At 39.4% G+C, this 17,171-nt stretch overlaps 1 protein-coding gene across 1 annotated transcript in view; it reads left to right on the top strand.

Moving 5' to 3' along the window:
* The first annotated feature begins 6,909 nt into the window (after positions 1–6,909).
* The window catches only part of LOC129690980 (mucin-19-like), a 78,049-nt gene continuing 67,787 nt past the window's right edge, over positions 6,910–17,171 (top strand). The window contains exons 1-3 of the mRNA XM_055626815.1: positions 6,910–6,961; positions 15,649–15,753; positions 16,419–16,508. Of these exons, the coding sequence (XP_055482790.1) occupies positions 6,910–6,961; positions 15,649–15,753; positions 16,419–16,508 (247 nt within the window). The remainder of the gene's footprint in view (positions 6,962–15,648; positions 15,754–16,418; positions 16,509–17,171) is intronic.

Below are 17,171 nucleotides of genomic sequence, written 5' to 3'. Positions count from 1 at the left end.
TGCTGGCTAAGAAGTACTCAACTGAGTGGGCTACATCCTAATGTGTATGCTCTATTCTGAATAGCATAATATTCCCTGCAGCAGAGTGTCAAAATTTGCTCTTTTGTTGTTGTTGTTTTATTTAAAATTATCTATTCACTTCGCATAGTGATCACAGCCTTCTCCCTCCTCTCCTTCCTCTCCCACGGGCTTCCCCCACTCCCCATACCCCTTCTTCTCAGAGAAGGGAGTCCCCCCCCCCCGCCACCAAATGCCATCCCATCCCTCCACTTCACGTCACATCAGGTCCAAGTGGATCCTCTTCCACTGCGGACAGACATGGCTGCCTGCTGGGGGAAAGTGACCCAATGGTAGGCAAGTGTTATTGGACTTGCAGCCAAGTGCTTTGAACTCAGTGACAGAGCTCGCCCCAGCTGCTAGGGGACCCACGTGAAGACTGAGCTGGCCATCAGCTGCTTAAGTGTAGCTCCATCCAGCAGCAGATCAAAGCAGAGGCTGAGGCTCACAGTAAAACGTGTTCTGTTTTTGATTGTTGGAGCAGGACAACAGTTGAGAACAGCACGGTATTTAAGATCATCGAATGGAGGTCCAACACAGGACAGTGAGTTTTTATGTAACTTTCATATATCACATGAAACCTTCATCGGCTCCTTTTCCTGTTCTGCCTCACCCTTCAATAAGTAACTTTCATTCCATTTGTTTCCTGTTCTCTGTGTCTGATCACTAGCCCCATACTCGTGACAGATTTTTAAATGTGAATGTTCACCTCAAAAGCTTTGTATGAACTTGTAGATAGTCCTTACTTTTTGCAGTAGGACATTATAAATTAAATTAGATCGTATTTCAGTTTTATGTGCCTCTGTGCTTGAGTAAAGTTGGATGGCTCTTTGACATTTAACAAACTGTTTAGCAAGAAGTATTTTACATGAAAGATAAATACCAGCTGTATCTACTTACAATAGGATGTGTTTACCTATATCTACACATATTTCAAAAGTAAACACACATGCTACCAATACTGTAAGTTTTTATGCTTTCCATACAATTCAATCACAGTTTATGTAGTTCTTTGAATTACTTTATGCACTCTGGGTTCCCACAAAGAAAATTATTATGAGTCAATTAGAGAGAAATGAGCTGCCCACTCACTGGCTGCTAGAAGTGTCTGCATTTTGCCACTTCATTTTGGGATATTGACTTTACATTAAAGAAAATGGCTTCCCAGGTGTTCTTATTTTCTGTCTCCATCTAAATCGATCATTTCAAATAACTTTAAACTTTGAAAGTAATATAAATAGAAAAACGATATTTGTAATGCTAGAATTTCTAGGGCACAGTTTTACACTGTGGAAAATGTAAGAAAACAATATGTTTTAACTAGTAGTTAGAACCCTAGGTGTCAAAAGACACTGAGCAGGATCCTGACTGTAATCATATACAACCTCCAGGCCCAGTGCGGATCTCACAACTTACCCCAGGGCCCAGCCTGTCCTACCTACTTGCACACCCCCCAATCCTCAGAACTAGCATTTTAACTGTAGTAAGAGAGATGGCGTGCTTCTTATTGCCACGTCTGTTTTGAGTCCTGAGTGGTTCATACACCTGGATGTCCTTGTCTTTCCGAACTCTGGAGAAGGAGTTCTGATACTACTTGACTGAATAGGTTTTCTGGGTCGTTAACTTGCTCCTTAGTGGTCCCACCTATCTGAAAATTCCCATGCGGGCACTTTACTCCTGTGCCAAATGTTTTATATATGAGTGCTCTAGTTCTTGACTTTGTCTTTGAGTTCTGATGTTCCTTTTTCTCCTTGGTTCCTTGCACTTGTTTGGTGTTTGACTGGCTTTTGCTTTTACTCCCAGACCTTTTCATCACCAACAATTCTGCTTCATGTTTTCGGAATGTCCACTTTTTGTTGAACTGCTCTCTTACATCCTCCTGATTCTTTCATGTTTTATTTATTTTTACATACAGCTTCTTTGAGTTCACTGCTATTTTTATGATAACTCTTGTGTTCTTTTGGTAGTATTTCCTCTACTTTGATATCACTGGCCCCTTTCGGAGAACTTGTGTTGCCTTGTTTTCTCATGTTTACTGTTTCTGTATTGTGATTGTTAATATATTAGCTGGAAGTTATAGTCTCTCATTTACCCATGGCTTTTACAGGCTTGGATGTGACTATGTTGTGGATGGATTGTGGTACAGTTTCTAACAGCTTGGATGAGGTTATATCTGAGAAGATGAGCACTTGCCCACTGCTTTCTAAGCACTGGGGTCCATTTCCAGCACCATCCACAGAGAAGAAAACTGAAGTGATAACCTGCCTCATGCAAACACACCAAACAGAATAAAGTAACCATTTAAGAACATCTACCACCACATGCAAAGATAGTCGAGAGTTATAAAAAGATACTACTAAGTAAAGGTAAGAACAAGAAAAAATGATTTTTTAAAGTGATGCGAAAAGAAGGAAAAAATAAGAATAATAAATAAATGGGGGAAATGAGAAGTAAGAGAAGATGAATGAAAAATCCAATTAAAGAGTTAAACAGTGAAAAAAGGTCAAAGGAAAGGAAATCTTGAAAAAATGAAAGAAGAAGAAACAAGATGAGAAAATGATCCAATACAATATTTAAAGCTAAAGACAAAGAAAAAGAGAAAGAAAAAAAATGAAATATTAAAGGAGAATAGATGAAAGAGGGCATAAAGATAATTTAAAAAGTATTCCTGCGTAAATATTCAAAAGTAAAACAACAACAAAACTAAATGGTCTTTAAAACACGAACCGAAACCAAATCGAAGGCGCTAGGCCTGGGGAGCAAAGCTTTCCGGATGTGTTCAGCTGAGAACTTCGGCAGCATGTTATCTACTTTGTTCGTTTTGTTGTTGTTGTTGTTTTGTTTTGTTTTGTTTTGTTTTTCCCCCGTTTGGGTTGTCTAGCTACAGTTACCAAGGGTCAGCACCAGCTGTCGCTACTCTTGTTCATCCAGCTGACCTTTGATGGGCGAGTGCGGGCCTGAGCATTTCTTTCAGCTGTGCCAGTCTGGGACCCTGGTGCCTTTGGTTGTGTCTGTTTAGGGTGAGGGTGTAGGCAGAAGGTGTGCTTCCTCTGCATTGCCCGAAGGTTCCACCCTCGGGTTTACGCCAGGGGCAGGTAGTTATTCCTGTGCGTCTTTGAGCCAGCCCCTTCGGAAGCTCCCGCGAGGCGCTTCCCAGTTGCGGCTCAGCCTGGCTTCCCACCAGGGGGAGCTCGCAGCACTTTTGATTCAGTCTGGCTCGGGGACGCTCACTGGATCAGCTCCTGGCTTTTGCGGAAGGTTCCCAGAAACACACCTGCAAACGTTACAGTTTTGACTTCCAAAGCGTCACATGAGAGGTTCATCAACAGGGCTTCCTGACACTGCCCCGTGATTACTGCGTGGAAAGAAAAGAGAAATCAATTCACGGTAAAGGTGTACCGTGCAGATTGCAGGTGTCCTGTCTGTTGATGCTGTAGTTCTGCACCTTGCTGGGGCCTGGCCGGTTGGGTTCAAGGAAAACTTTCTCCTTCCTTTAAATTTGACTCTGCCCCACCCTTTGCGGTGACGCCACAGTATAAAGGTTGGGTATGCTTTCCTGATCGCCTTCCCCTGGTTCCTTTCTTTGCACATTAGGGACTTTTCAAGTCTCTGTTTACAGCTCAACCTCTGAGCCTTCTCCACTGATCCACCTTCCAGGCATGCGCCCCTGTCCTGACAGCTGGTGATGGTTGGAAGTCTCTAACACGTCTTGGATATCAGTTGTGAAATAATTCTTATGGCTACACATTTTTTTTAATCCCGTATTCATGAATAGCTCCAGATTAAGAATAAAATACCCTAGTATAATTGTACTGAAATAAAATTTTCCTGAGAGTGGTCCCTATTTTAGTCTCTCGTCTTTCAGAGGTGATGGGCATATTGTTCATGTGTGAAAGATTCATAGGTAACGAAATAAGCCATGCTATGTCACTACAGTCTGCCTTATTTGATTTTAACATACTAATTAAGACTTCACAGGACAGATAACTGAAATTTGGAATGCAGAATGTTCTATGTTGCTCAGTGTTAAAAGCAGAGAAGAGTGGTGAGCGTGGCTCAGAAAACGGTTTCATTCTTGTCACATTTGCTTGAACCTCTTGTAACGCATTCAGGTGGAAATACTTCGCTGATCCACACCTCAGGAAGACATTGTGGGTTTAGCTGATTCTGTGAGCCATGCTCTCCTGGTGTCCTCAGCCCAGCCCCTCTTGGTCCCTGCAATCCTTCCTGCCCATCTTCTGGCTCTCCAAGCCCAGCTCCCCTTCAGAAAAGAGCAGACCACCCGGAGGAGCTCAGAGAACCGGAAGATGGGCAGGAAGGACGGTAGGACCAGGCGGAGCTCTGAGCTCTTCCAGGCAGTCCACTCGGTTCCTTGTTCGGAATAAAGAAGGACAGGAGCAGAGAATGGGCTAACCTTACGATGGTTAGTGAGTTTAGCAGCGCATTCAGTGAAGGTCTATCTGGGCTGTGTAAGGCACGTGAGTTTGGAAGCAGAGTGGGAACGAAAGTGTGAGTGAGGTGAGTGAGGAGAGTTGGTACTGGTGAAGACATGCGGAGGTCTGAAATAAGAGTGAACAGGAGTTCTGAGCGTGCTCTGGAAGTCCGTCCTGACTTTGTCAGTTTCCCCTGCCTTCAAAGTATCAGTCTAAGAAAATGTTGACGTTGAATTGGGGGCTTTATATCACTATCAAGATTATGTTGTCTGTATAGAATATTGTTTTATTTGGGTTTCACATAATTGCACAAGTTTGATGAACAGTTTTTCAAATCTGTAATTTAATTTTTATTTCTCCTGGAATAAAACTTTTAATATAATAGCACATTTCTAATTATGAGGAATCCACCTTTCAGATTTTTAGATCATAATGTGAATGACAGTAGAGAACATCTTGTTCTATAGCCCAAGCAGACATTGTTCAGTATGTCCCTCGTTTCCTTATGGAACAAGCCTTGTTATACAAACACACTGTCTTGCTCACACTGATGCTATTGTCCTTCCAGCAGTTGACTCTCTCTGGCAGGACAGTGCTAAGTGCATAGACTTAAGCCATATCCTTTTGAATCAGGAAAGAGACATTTGCCTATTGTTCTTTTTTGATGGGCATTCCTTTAAGACGTGTTTCATAGCTTCATATTATGAGACTTTCCTTTCACTGTTACAGGATTGTGAAACAGTTAAGGGTGCTTAAAAATCCCTGCAAAACGAATCTACCTCATTACATATTATTGAACAAAATGAGTCTACAGCCTGCAAAAAAAAAAAAAAAAAAATCTTTTTGACAATGCTAATATCTTGATGTCAGAGTGGGAGAAGAGGGAATTGCTGGCACAATGTTCCTGACAGGAATCTCAGGTGCTGATGTGTTTATATGAATTCATAGGAAGGCGGGCAGAGTTTAGGCACAAATGCCAGGGGATGAGGATACGGCGGATGCGAACTTGCAGCTTTTCTTTTGATAACATTTATTTCCTCAGAAAAATTGAAAGTGATGTCATTAACTCTGAGGAACTGTGAGAAAGATGCTGGATGCTGGCAGTATAAAATAGAAGGACATCAGAGCAAAGCGGGTAGGAGCTAGAATCATTTGATCATCTTACATGTTCATTTGTGGTGAGGAAGTTTAGCCAGAGCTCATGACTTTATCCAACCGTTTTCGTTACCATAGCATAGGTAGAGGAATGGAACGAATTTAAAGCTTTGGTTGGGAGATTTTAAACACATACGAAGAGCTTAAAGGAAGTGAGGGTTAACGAGAGCTAATAATGGTGATAGTCGGCCACACAGTGGAAGCCGGTGTACAGATGTCGATGGTGTGGGGTGAGGAGCAGGCACCTAATTGAGAGAAGGGACCAGAAATTGAAAAGGGGAAGTTGGTCTATGTTTTTCTCATTGCTCACAAACTTGCTGCTTTTCTATGAATGATAAACTATTCTCTATGGTTTCTTCAGTTTTCTTACTAGCACCTGGGTGTCAGTGATAAGCAAATAGCAGCATTGGAGCTGCATATCTGACCTTCCAGGGTTCACATCTATTGGCTAGCATAAACGATATTTTGATTTTCTTTCCCTATGTTGTTAAGCACAAAACAGCCCGTACCTTGAATTCATTTTTTTTTTTACAAATGTATGACACTTAAATAGACTTTCTATTTAATTTTATTTCTGCCATAAAACATTTCTCATGTCAACTTTTCCGTATATTTGTGCTTATGCGTGTCTGATTGTGACGTGCATGGAAAAGATGTGTCATTAGAACATAAGAAATTTTTAAATAATAAATCTAGCACTGTGCCAATGATACATTCCTGTATTTTAGTGTTTCTGTACCCACATTATAATTATATGTATATATCTAAGGAAATAATTATTACCATATTGGTAAGCAAATGCAAAGGGTTCTTTGTTTCAAAGTAAGTTAATGTTTAAAATACATTTTGTTGCCAAAAGAAGGACAACATTAATATATCATAATATTTGATTTCCTTGAAACATTAAGACATCTATGATGATTGACAGGGCATAGATCAAGGCATGTCATCAGCATATTTGAGGCTTAATCCTCAGGCTTTCAGCTCCTGGCCTTACTGTTTGCATAGGGCGGCAAGAAGGCATACTCTGTGTTTGGCATGGACTTGCGCCAAAGTAGAAGATGTCAGAGAAATTGGACACTAACCTGATGTACAGTAGATTGTCTTTGACTTGCTACAATGTTTACCTGTGCTGTCACCACAAGGCTTGTCAAGCCAACTGCTGACGAGAGTCAGTGTTGAAATGGTCTATAAATATGCAGGATAGAGATGCCACGATGGGCCTGATTCTCCGGCATCTACGGTTAGGTCCCAAAGCATCACCATGAAGCTGATCATTCTGTCCCTGGCTGTGGTGCTCTGCATCTATTGCGAAGGTAAAGAATTGGAGTCTTTTTAATTTAATGGGTGCATGTATATTTAACGTTTAGTGTTCTCCACTTCTTTCTTGTACTTCAGAGTAGAATAATATGGGGGATACCACATTTTATTGAAGCAGGTGTTACTTATATTGTTAAAGGCAATCTTAAGGATTGTATGTGTGTGTGTGTGTGTGTGTGTGTGTGTGTGTTTGAGTTTATGTGTTTTAGTCCTAAGGTTCACTGCTCATTCTCAGCACAGTTTATCCTTTGCTAATTATGTTTTGAGTACACATTCTCATTAATGCTAGAATGCTAGCATTCTCTAGAATGCTACACTGAGAATTGCTGTATTCACAAATCTCAAAAGTGCCATTTCTGAAAGGATCAGTCCATCACCAAAACAAAACTTCACAGGAAAACATTTCTTAAAGTAACTAGTTTCTTGGCTGTTTCCAAAAAGTCAGAATAATTGAAAGCATTCTGGTAAATTTAAAAATTGAGCAAAATAAAAAATATTCTGCAGCAGTTTTATAGTCAATCAAAACAAAATTTATATGCTTTCACCAGTCATGACTGTACAGAAAGAAGAAAAAGAAATTGAAGGTCCTGGATAAATAGAAAAATGTTAGTTGTAACTAAGTATATATGTATATATGTATACATACATATACATATATGTATATATATGATTGGATTTCTTATATATATGTATATATATATATAACTATATACTATTTATATATAATAAAATATTGAGCTGGAACTGTATGTGTATATTTCTTACACATTTTCATAGGCCATTCTTTTTATTCTCACTAAATTAAAATTAATAAAATATATTAGGTCATTTAAAATTTTCATTTTAAACTAATACTTTACTGAGAAAATATTAGGAAAAATAGCATAAATATTAGGTAAAATTTAGATTGCAAAAGAAAAAAAAAAAACCAACAATTTTAGGTCAATGCTGTCATGGGAAAAAAAGAAGCAGCATTTTGACAAATATTGACTGCTGAGTTTTGCTTGCCATTCCAGTTTCAAGACCGGGATGCCCTGGAATGCTATGACTTTACGTATAGCAGGTCGATGTATTTCATACACACATGGGAGAATTTTATTAAATAAAAAGTTCCAAAATAATAAATTAGCATTGGGATATTAGTTACCATATAAAAGAGGGGTTGCTCCCATTAAAATTTAAGAAAGAGTGGAAGTAAAGTTATTTTGTTGTCTTAAAATATGATATTATACCGTTTTTTTTCTTACTATTTTAAGATGGGGGGACTGTTTGTCACTATACCAAAAGGTCAGTATCTCTGAAAAATCGGTTTTTAATCTGTGATACCGTGGTGGAACCGACACAAGGAAACAGAAAACATCGCCTTGGCTTTGTGCGGAAACTGCCCGGTTCCTCCATTCCACTCCGCACCCCTGATCAGAACTCCTTCAAGGCAGGTTGCTCTGAGCTTTCACCCTTGTTTTCCTAACGCGAAAAGCTGTGACTCGGCGAGATTCGGTGCTCAGTTCCCACTGATTGTCCAGCTTGAGCACATGCTGTCTTTTCTCTTGCGATGGTCTCTGAGGCTCCACATCTGCGTTGGAGGGGTGACTCTCTCCTCTCCCATATCGTGGGAGGCTGTGTCTGGGGTCACCTGCCGGATCCCCTTCTTACTGCTTTCAGATACTCAGATGGGAGCATTATTGATCCAGGCTCCTTACGCTAGCATGCGTGGCGGGAACCTACATCTCAAATGAGGCTGTGAGTGTTTTAGCTAATAGGCGAGTCAAATAAGCAAGAATTCAAGCATGGGATTTAGGACATCTCCTATGCCTGAAGGGGACCCAGGGACAAATTCTTGACTGCAAACTACATTTCAGATAGTTCATAATTGCCAGAGTTTACATGACACACAGAATGTTAGTGCGAAAGTTTTCTCTTTTTTTTCTTTATTAATTACACTTTACTCACTTTGTATCCCCCCTGCGGTTCCCTTCCTCCTCCCTTCCCAATCCCTCCCTTCCTCCACTCTCTGCATGCATGCCCCTCCCAAGTCCACTGATAGGGGAAGACTTCTTTTCCTTCCTTCTGATCCTAGTAAATTAGGTCTCATCAGGAGTGGCTGCATTGTCTTCTTCTGTGGCCTGGTAAGGCTGCTCCCCCTCAGGGGGAGGTGATCAAAGAGCAGGCCAATCAGTTCATGTCAGAGACAGTCCCTGTTCCTATTACAATGGAACCCATTTGGACACTGAACTGCCATGGATTACATCTGTGCAGGGGTCTTAGGTTATCTCCATGCATAGTCCTTGGTTGGATATCAGTCTCAGGAAAGACCCCTGTGCTCAGATTTTTTTGTTCTTTTGCTCTCCTTGTGGAGTTCCTGTCCTCTCCAGATCTTACTGTTTCCCTCTTCTTTCCTAAGATTCCCTGTACTCTGCCGAAAGGTTGCCCATAAGTCTCAGCATCTGCTTTGATAGTCTGCAGGGCAGAGCTTTTCAGAGGTCCTCTGTGTCAGGCTCCTGACTTGTTCCCTCTTTTCTCCTTCTTCTGATGGCCAGCCTCTTTGCCTTTCTGGATAGGAATGGAGCATTTTAGCAAGAGTCCTCCCTCTTGATTAGTTTCTTTAGGTGTACAGATTTTAGTAGGTTTATCCTATATTATATGTCTATATGAGTGAATATATACCATGTGCGTCTTTCTGCTTCTGGGATAGCTCACTCAGGATGATCTTTTCCAGATCCCACCATTTACCTGCAAATTTCATGATTTCCTTGTTTTTTATTGCTGAGTAATATTCCATTGTGTAGATATACCACAATTTGTGCATCTATCCCTCCACTGAGGGGCATCTGGGCTGTTTCCAGCTTCTGCCTATTAAAATAAGGCTGCTACAAACATGGTTGAGCAAATGTCCTTATTATATATGTGAGACTCTTTTGGATATATGCCTAGGAGTGGTATAGATGGATCTTGAGGAAGCGCTATTCCTAGTTGTCTGAGAAAGCACCAGATTGCTTTCCAGAGTGGTTGTACAAGTTTACATTCCCACCAGCAGTGGAAAGGGTTCCCTTTTCTTCACAACCTCTCCAACATGTGTTGTCTCTTGAGTTTTTTTATCTTAGCCATTCTGATGGGTGTAAGGTGAGCAACAATCAATAAATGGGACCTCATGAAACTGAAAAGCTTCTGTAAAGCAAAGAACACTGTCCTCAGAACAAAATGACAGCCTACAGATTGGGAAAGGATCTTCACCAACCCTATATTTGACAGAGGGCTAATATCCAGTATATGTAAAGAACTAAAGAAGTTAAACAGCAAAAAATCAAGTAATCCAATTAAAAAATGGGGTACAGAACTAAACAGAGAATTCTCTGCAGAGGAATATCAAATGGCAGAGAAACACTTAAAGACATGCTCAACCTCATTAGCCATCAGGGAAATGCAAATATTAATGACCCTAAAATTTCACCTGTGCAAGTTTTCTTTAAAAATATTTATGTTGTATTGGAATCATGGCTGTAAGCCATTTCTTCTTAGCTTTTGGTTGAATCGTCTTGAGTGTGTTTTCAGGTACCAATCAATTCAAATTGTATCAAAACACATGAGAAAAGTTTTCGGTTTAATAGGCTCTCTTTGTTGTTTGTCTTAATGTTTGCCTGTAATTAGGTCAGAGGAATGTCTGCTCACTTTGAGTGGCATGTTTTCCAGAAATAGTTGCAATTTCCAGACGTTTAGTTAGTATCAGATCATATGGCTAGAATTTCTGTTTGAAGAACACTGTCAACTTGGTCTTAGAACACCTTTATTAGCAAAATAGAGGTTGGAGATTGGTACTGGGTCTTCGGTGGGTGTAGATTTAGCGTTGGGTGGACTTATGGGAAAGATTTCTAATCTGCATATTTAGTATTAAACAACACAAATACCTTGTATTGAAGGGGCTTGTGTCAGGGAGAAAGAGATTGCATCTTTGTAGGCTTTGGGAAATCATTTAAGTGGGGGTTTTTTCTGTTTGTTGTTTATTTTGTCATGCAGAATAAGAAAGTTTTCCAGCTCGTGTTTCTCTATGACAGTTTCAATGCTAACGATGATTGGATTTCTATTATTCTCATTGTAGCTCTCTTGAGGGAGAAAAAGAAAGCTAAAAGGTCAATTTGCAGAAAGGGCAGATACATATATTCTTACATTTGGAAATTAAAGCCATTGAAGGAAATAAAGATTAATAAAATTCTGTTACTCTGGGTATTTTTTTTAGACAGAGTTATGACCTTAGAAGACGTGGGTGTTGGTGGAAACTAGTGAAACATCAGGAAGGTTGATACATCTGTGGCGAGGCTTACATGTCACTGCATCGAGAACGCTGATGCAGATGATTAATACAAGGCAAAGGGCATGTATTCCATCATCTCTTTATGTTTTCATTGCTCATTGATCTTCCAAACATATTAATTTTCCATATTTGTTGTTTCAGTTTTTTTTTTCATTGGCCCAAAGGTGTGTGTGTGTGTGAGGCGGGGGCAACCCAGATGTGGCATAGATGTTCTTGCATAGGTTGAGTCCAAAAGGGTGGGTTAAAGTGAGAAGAAAGTGAGACAAGGATGAAGGAAACTCTGTCTCCCTGATCTAAACACTAACATTTAGGCTTTGTGTATTAAAAGTGAAAAGTCAAGATATGTCTCTTCGGTGGTGACAATGTTGTTGTTGTTTCAAACAGTTGTAGCTCCTAGGTTTCACTTCTCTGGACGCGTTGGATTGGGAATACATATACCTGTTCGACCTACCAGGAAAGCTCAGATTTCTGATGGAGGTAACTGTAGTCATTGGATCTAGTGACTGTGTCTATCTGTTTCCAATGAAGATTTATACTTGAATTATTTAAATTAAGTAACTTGTGAAAAAAATCTGTTTTTTTAGTTACTGTATAATGAGCAATAATTCATCATAGAGCGTTTTTTTAATAATGTTTTGATTTTTTTCATTACTTGCAATGGGAACTACTGGTTTGCAGCTCAAGAAGGGGAAGAAAGATTCTGCTGTTGGCTTTGGGGTTTGAAGCTTGAATCCTTCTGTTTTTAATGGTTTTACTAGCAAAATACTTAAGAGTCAGATAATTTGCTGTGGAGGATACATTTTCAGTGACTTAGATACCATGATCTAAATTTGTACATAAAATAATCAGATTCAGGAATATCCTCTGTGACATTCTTTTTATATTCTGCAGGTAAAACTAACTTGACAAGTAACAGCTCACTTGATATTGCTGGCTCCGCTAACTTGACTTCTAAATTAGATGCTGCTAGTGAAAACAAAGGTGGACAAGTAGATGGCAATCCATTTGTTTCACGTCTTGCTGGACTAATTGCTCATCTATTCAAATCAATAGGTATTCTACTAAATCTCAGCTTCTGGGAATCACAAGGAGTTTCAAATAACTTTTTATATTATATGGGAAAAACATTTTAATTTAATATGAGTAGGAAGATCAGGGACTTAACTTTTGACTTCCTTATTTCTTTTATTTTGATTTTTTTATTGGGAGGTAACACTTGCCACTCTATTCTGAAAAAAAAAAATAAAAAAGTGGAGAAACGAGGTTGGAGTTAAACATTGACCTGGCTACTTATAGTACAAATTAGCTTTGTGATGATGGTTTTAGTAAACACAGAACAAAAGATGCTGACGAACGAAGTGAAAGTACTGTAGGTATTTCTATTCCCTTCGAATTTAAATTTATTGATACCATCCTTTCTGCAGATGGTGTCACTAGTCATATCAAAGCAGGAATCAGAAGCAGCAGCAGCAATGCTGACAGTGGATTGGTAGGCTACTTGAGATGTGTGGGCCAGTGAGACCTTCTTCATATCCTCAGGTTGCAGTCACCTAGCAGGATGAAGCTATGATCAATGCTTTCTGAAAACACTGATTTTCAGCCAAAGTCAAGTCAAATCCATAACCCGAGCAGAGGAAGACTTTGTTACTCCCAAGAATGTGAGGCACAGAGATCCTTAACATGGCTGTGTTCATGTCAAGGATACACATTCACTTGGATTTTCTTTTATCAGCTTCTCACAGGGAGTGTAGGTCCAGGGGTCTGTTATCTGACAGATACTCTCATAACTAGAGAGAACTTTTGGACAATAATGTTTGCTAAACATCATCTGGCAACAGATTCTAATAATCTAATAGAATTTTAAGATGAGAAATAAGTGTGATCCAGGAATAATTGGTTCAGTGTAGATCATTTAATGAAAATTACTTTGGAATCTAGTATTAATGGAATGAGCAGAAGATCTACTGGGACTGGACACATGAGTCTGAGCTGTGATGCTATTTCTCACCCATTTATTAAGCTTGGTGCTTCTGAGGATTTTAAATGGGCTCCCAACTTTAAAAATATTTTCTAAATTTGAGTTTTCATTTTCCATCAAAGAAAGTGAACCATTTTCTCTAGGTCTGTCGATGGAAAAGGAAAGTGTGGATATGTTTGCTTTGTCCATGCCTGTAAAGGTATAGGCTTTGAGGAAAGTGTAAGATATGGTTTCGAGGACTCTACATCTCCAGTAATCTAGCTTCAACATCCTTGTCCCAACACAGTGCAGTTATGAAAACGAATGCAGAGCTGAGGTCACAATTGCTATTATAACTTTATTTTACCAGGTAAATACTTTGAAAAGAGTGAGCTACATTTCTTAGTCGAAGTTTCTAAAGATTCAGGAGTCTATCTAAAACCTAAGCATAAACAGGCATCTGCATCTGGTGGGAATGACAGGAATATAGAGATTAGCAGCGAGTCTTAAGGAACTGGAAACTAAAGTGCGGAAAATAAGAATGTCAGATATTTCATAATCAGATCTCTTTGATCAAATTTGCATACTACAGAGTTAGCAAACTTCTAATAATCCGATGAACTGTGAATGGAACAAGTGGGTGAAAGCCCTGAACAGATAGGATTTGGTGTAGAGCATTTACTGAAAGGAACTTTGCGGTGAGAACTGAATGAATGAGCAAGAGTCTACGGGAACTGGACCTATGAGACTCAGGGGTGATGCTACCTCCCACCTCCTCTACTTAGATGGGTCCTTCTGAGAATCTCAAATTATTTAAAATTAATTATTTTGTAACTTGCCTTTTTCATGTTCCATCAAAGGGAGCCAATAGTTACTACAGGTCTTCTGATGCAGTAAAGCAGTGAATTTTTGGTTGTAGCGATACAGACTTTGATTGAAAGTTGAGGATGAATTTAGACTCAAAAGGAAAAGAGATGCTGACAGTGGATCAAGTAGTTTACCTGAGCAGTATGAACCGGTGAGATTTAAATACACTCCATTTGAGAGCACTGAATTTTATTTTAAAGTAAAGCATTTCAAGTTAATTGATATGGTCACTGTAGAAAGAGCCAAAGTTGAACTTGAAAATCCTGAAGTTCATCCTCTGACAATAGCCTATGATGAAGCATTTTGGGTCTCTATATTTAGGGCCAATGTTAATAATAGGTATTGTCTCTCCTAGAATCTTTTGAACCTTAAATATTATCGGATATGATCTAGGGGATAAATTAATCTCGTTTTTATTTTCTTTGGAGAAGAAAATAAACATTGATCGCCACTCTGGGGAGAAAGGGGGAAAACAGGGATGGCTGTAGTAGTTTGCCACATAGACCACACTGTTCTGCTCTGGGTAAGAAGAAAGAAACAAGGATGGATCTAGTTTAGATCTTGTGCTTTCTCTGCAGTTAGGTTTGTGAGAAAAAGGAATATGAACTGAAAGGTGGTAGCTTATGTCGTGGCCGGTGGTTAGGGGCAGATTGTTTAATTAGTTTGAAGACAAAGTATTAATGCTAAATGTTTGGCTTGTTTTCTGATAAGATCATTTTGCCTCCTACAGCTGTTGTGTTTACTGCACAGAATGAGAACATTTTATCAGGCATACCTGAAACGAGAAGGACGAACGCCATTGGCTCACACAGTCAAGTGTCAGAGCATGGCAGTCAAATCTGAGCTATGCCGAGCTGGCAAGCACTTGTTTTATTGGCAGTAGAATTATCTGTCTTTTTGAAAGTCTGGGTACCTTTGTAGAAGAGGGGTGAAGGGCAGGGAAGAGCTGTGGTTCGTCATGGGCCTAAGTGAAAGCCCTTGGCTGACTATGATCTCAGTGAACATGAAAATTTTCTCTGACTTGGGAGATTCTGGATTGTTTCCTGTCAGATATTTTAGTATCAGATATTTTAAAAAACAGTTGCATAATACAGTCTGCTGACAACCTTATAATAATCTGGCAGAACTGTGAGCAGATGAAGGGAACTTAAGGAAAAGAATTTTGTGATCACAACTGAGGGAAAGAATTGCATCTTTCAAGAACATACACCAAGACTATGAGTGAGGATGCTATGGCATACCCATTCTACTAAGATGGGTCTTCCTTAGGATGTTAAATAGGTTCAAAACTCATTGTTTTATAACTTACATTTTCGTTTTCTATCAAAGTGAGAGGACTAGTTTTTCCCTTTTGCCCTTAGAGAAGGTCAGAGGGATGTGTTGGCTTTGTTGATGTAGAACTTGATGAAAATGGACTATAGGATGCCCAGGCCTCTTGATACACTGGAATCCCCAGTAACGAACCTATGAGCCTGCTTTTCCCCACACAGCACAGTTCTGAAGACTGATGAGTAGTCAAATCATCCTTATGATTATGATTTTACCTTTGCCAGGTGGCTCAAGTGGGAACAATATGCCACAAACACAAGGTGAAGTCTCCATAGACTCAGGAAATGGTCCCATACTTCAGGGAGAACAATCATCGGGGTCTGGTGGAAGTAAGAAAGAGTGATAAAAGAATCAGAGAAAATGCGGGATTGGAAGAAGTAGAGATGGCTGCAGAGGATCACATAGGGAGCCTAAGCAGTGTGAACCACTTCTTCATTTCTCTAAATGTGGTAGAATTCAAGTGGTCCTTTCAGTTGGTCATTGCTGAAGGAAGGGTGGAGCTAAATTTGAACTTGAAATTGCTCACTGAAGTTCATCCTGTGACAACAGTGTATGCCAAATGTTTTTTTGGAAATTTATGCTCTGTTCTGTTGATAATAGGCATTTTCTCACCTAAGACCTTTTGAAATATAACTGCTATTTAATATGATATTTTGGCTAAATTAATGTTATTTGATTTTCTGTGGAGAGACTGCACTATTCCTCTGTTTTGGGTGAGAAGAGACAAGGATACATGTATACATGTATATACATATGTATACATTATATATATATATATATATATATATATATATATATATATATATACACACACACTCTGTACTTTCTGTCAATTCAGTGTTTGTGATAATGACAATAACAACAAAACATTGTCTAAAAGGTCTTAACTTATGTAGTGTCAGGAGGTCAGGTGATGACTTTAAATTTGTCTGAATACAAAATACGAATGTTGAATCCTGATGTGTTCTAATGACAATGATTTTCCATTCTACAGCTAACACAAATGCCACAGATGAAAGTGAAAAATTAAAGGAAGAATTGGAAAATCTAGTGGGAAGTCAAAGCACTGGTGTCAATGGCTCAGGTAGTCGAGTGTCAGTGTGGGGCAATCAAAGCTGAATTATGTTGAATTTTCACAGCGTTGTTTTATTGGCAGCAGAGACACTTTCCAGTTGTAAAGTCTAAGTGCCTTGGTAGAGGAGTGGTAAGGTGAAGGGGAAAATGTGGTTGATCATGGATGTGGGTCAAAGCCCTTTGCTGACAATGATCTTAGTGAGTATTGGAGAAGATTTCCCTGACAAGGCAGAGTCTGGATGTTTCCTGAATTTTATGATCTGATGTTTTGCTTACATTTGCGTAATACAGTCTGAAAAAAAAAATTACACTAATCTGGCTGAGGTATGAGTTGAAGAAGGGATTTTGTGTAGAGCATTTACTGAAAAGAACTTTGTAGCAACAACTGAGGGAAAGACTGAATTCTTCTGGAACTGGACTCAGATAGGAAGATATGACATAGGGATACCATGATACTAAGCTGGGTTTTAAATGGGTTCAAAACTCACTGTTTTGTACCTTCAGTGTTCATTTTCTATCAACGGGAGAGAACCAGTTTCTCCACTTTGGCCATTACAGAAGATTCGAGTGGATGTGTTCACTCTGTTCATCTAGACCTCATGACCATAAATCATATGACACCCAGGGCTCTTGAGACCCCATGATCTCCAGTAATCAAGCTATGATCCTACTT

This window comes from Psammomys obesus, unplaced genomic scaffold (assembly GCF_907164565.1).
Source record: "Psammomys obesus unplaced genomic scaffold, mPsaObe1.curated_primary_1811, whole genome shotgun sequence".
NCBI classification, from domain to species: domain Eukaryota; kingdom Metazoa; phylum Chordata; class Mammalia; order Rodentia; family Muridae; genus Psammomys; species Psammomys obesus.
Note: the sequence above shows the minus strand (reverse complement) of the source record. Positions and strands in the feature narration are given on the sequence as shown.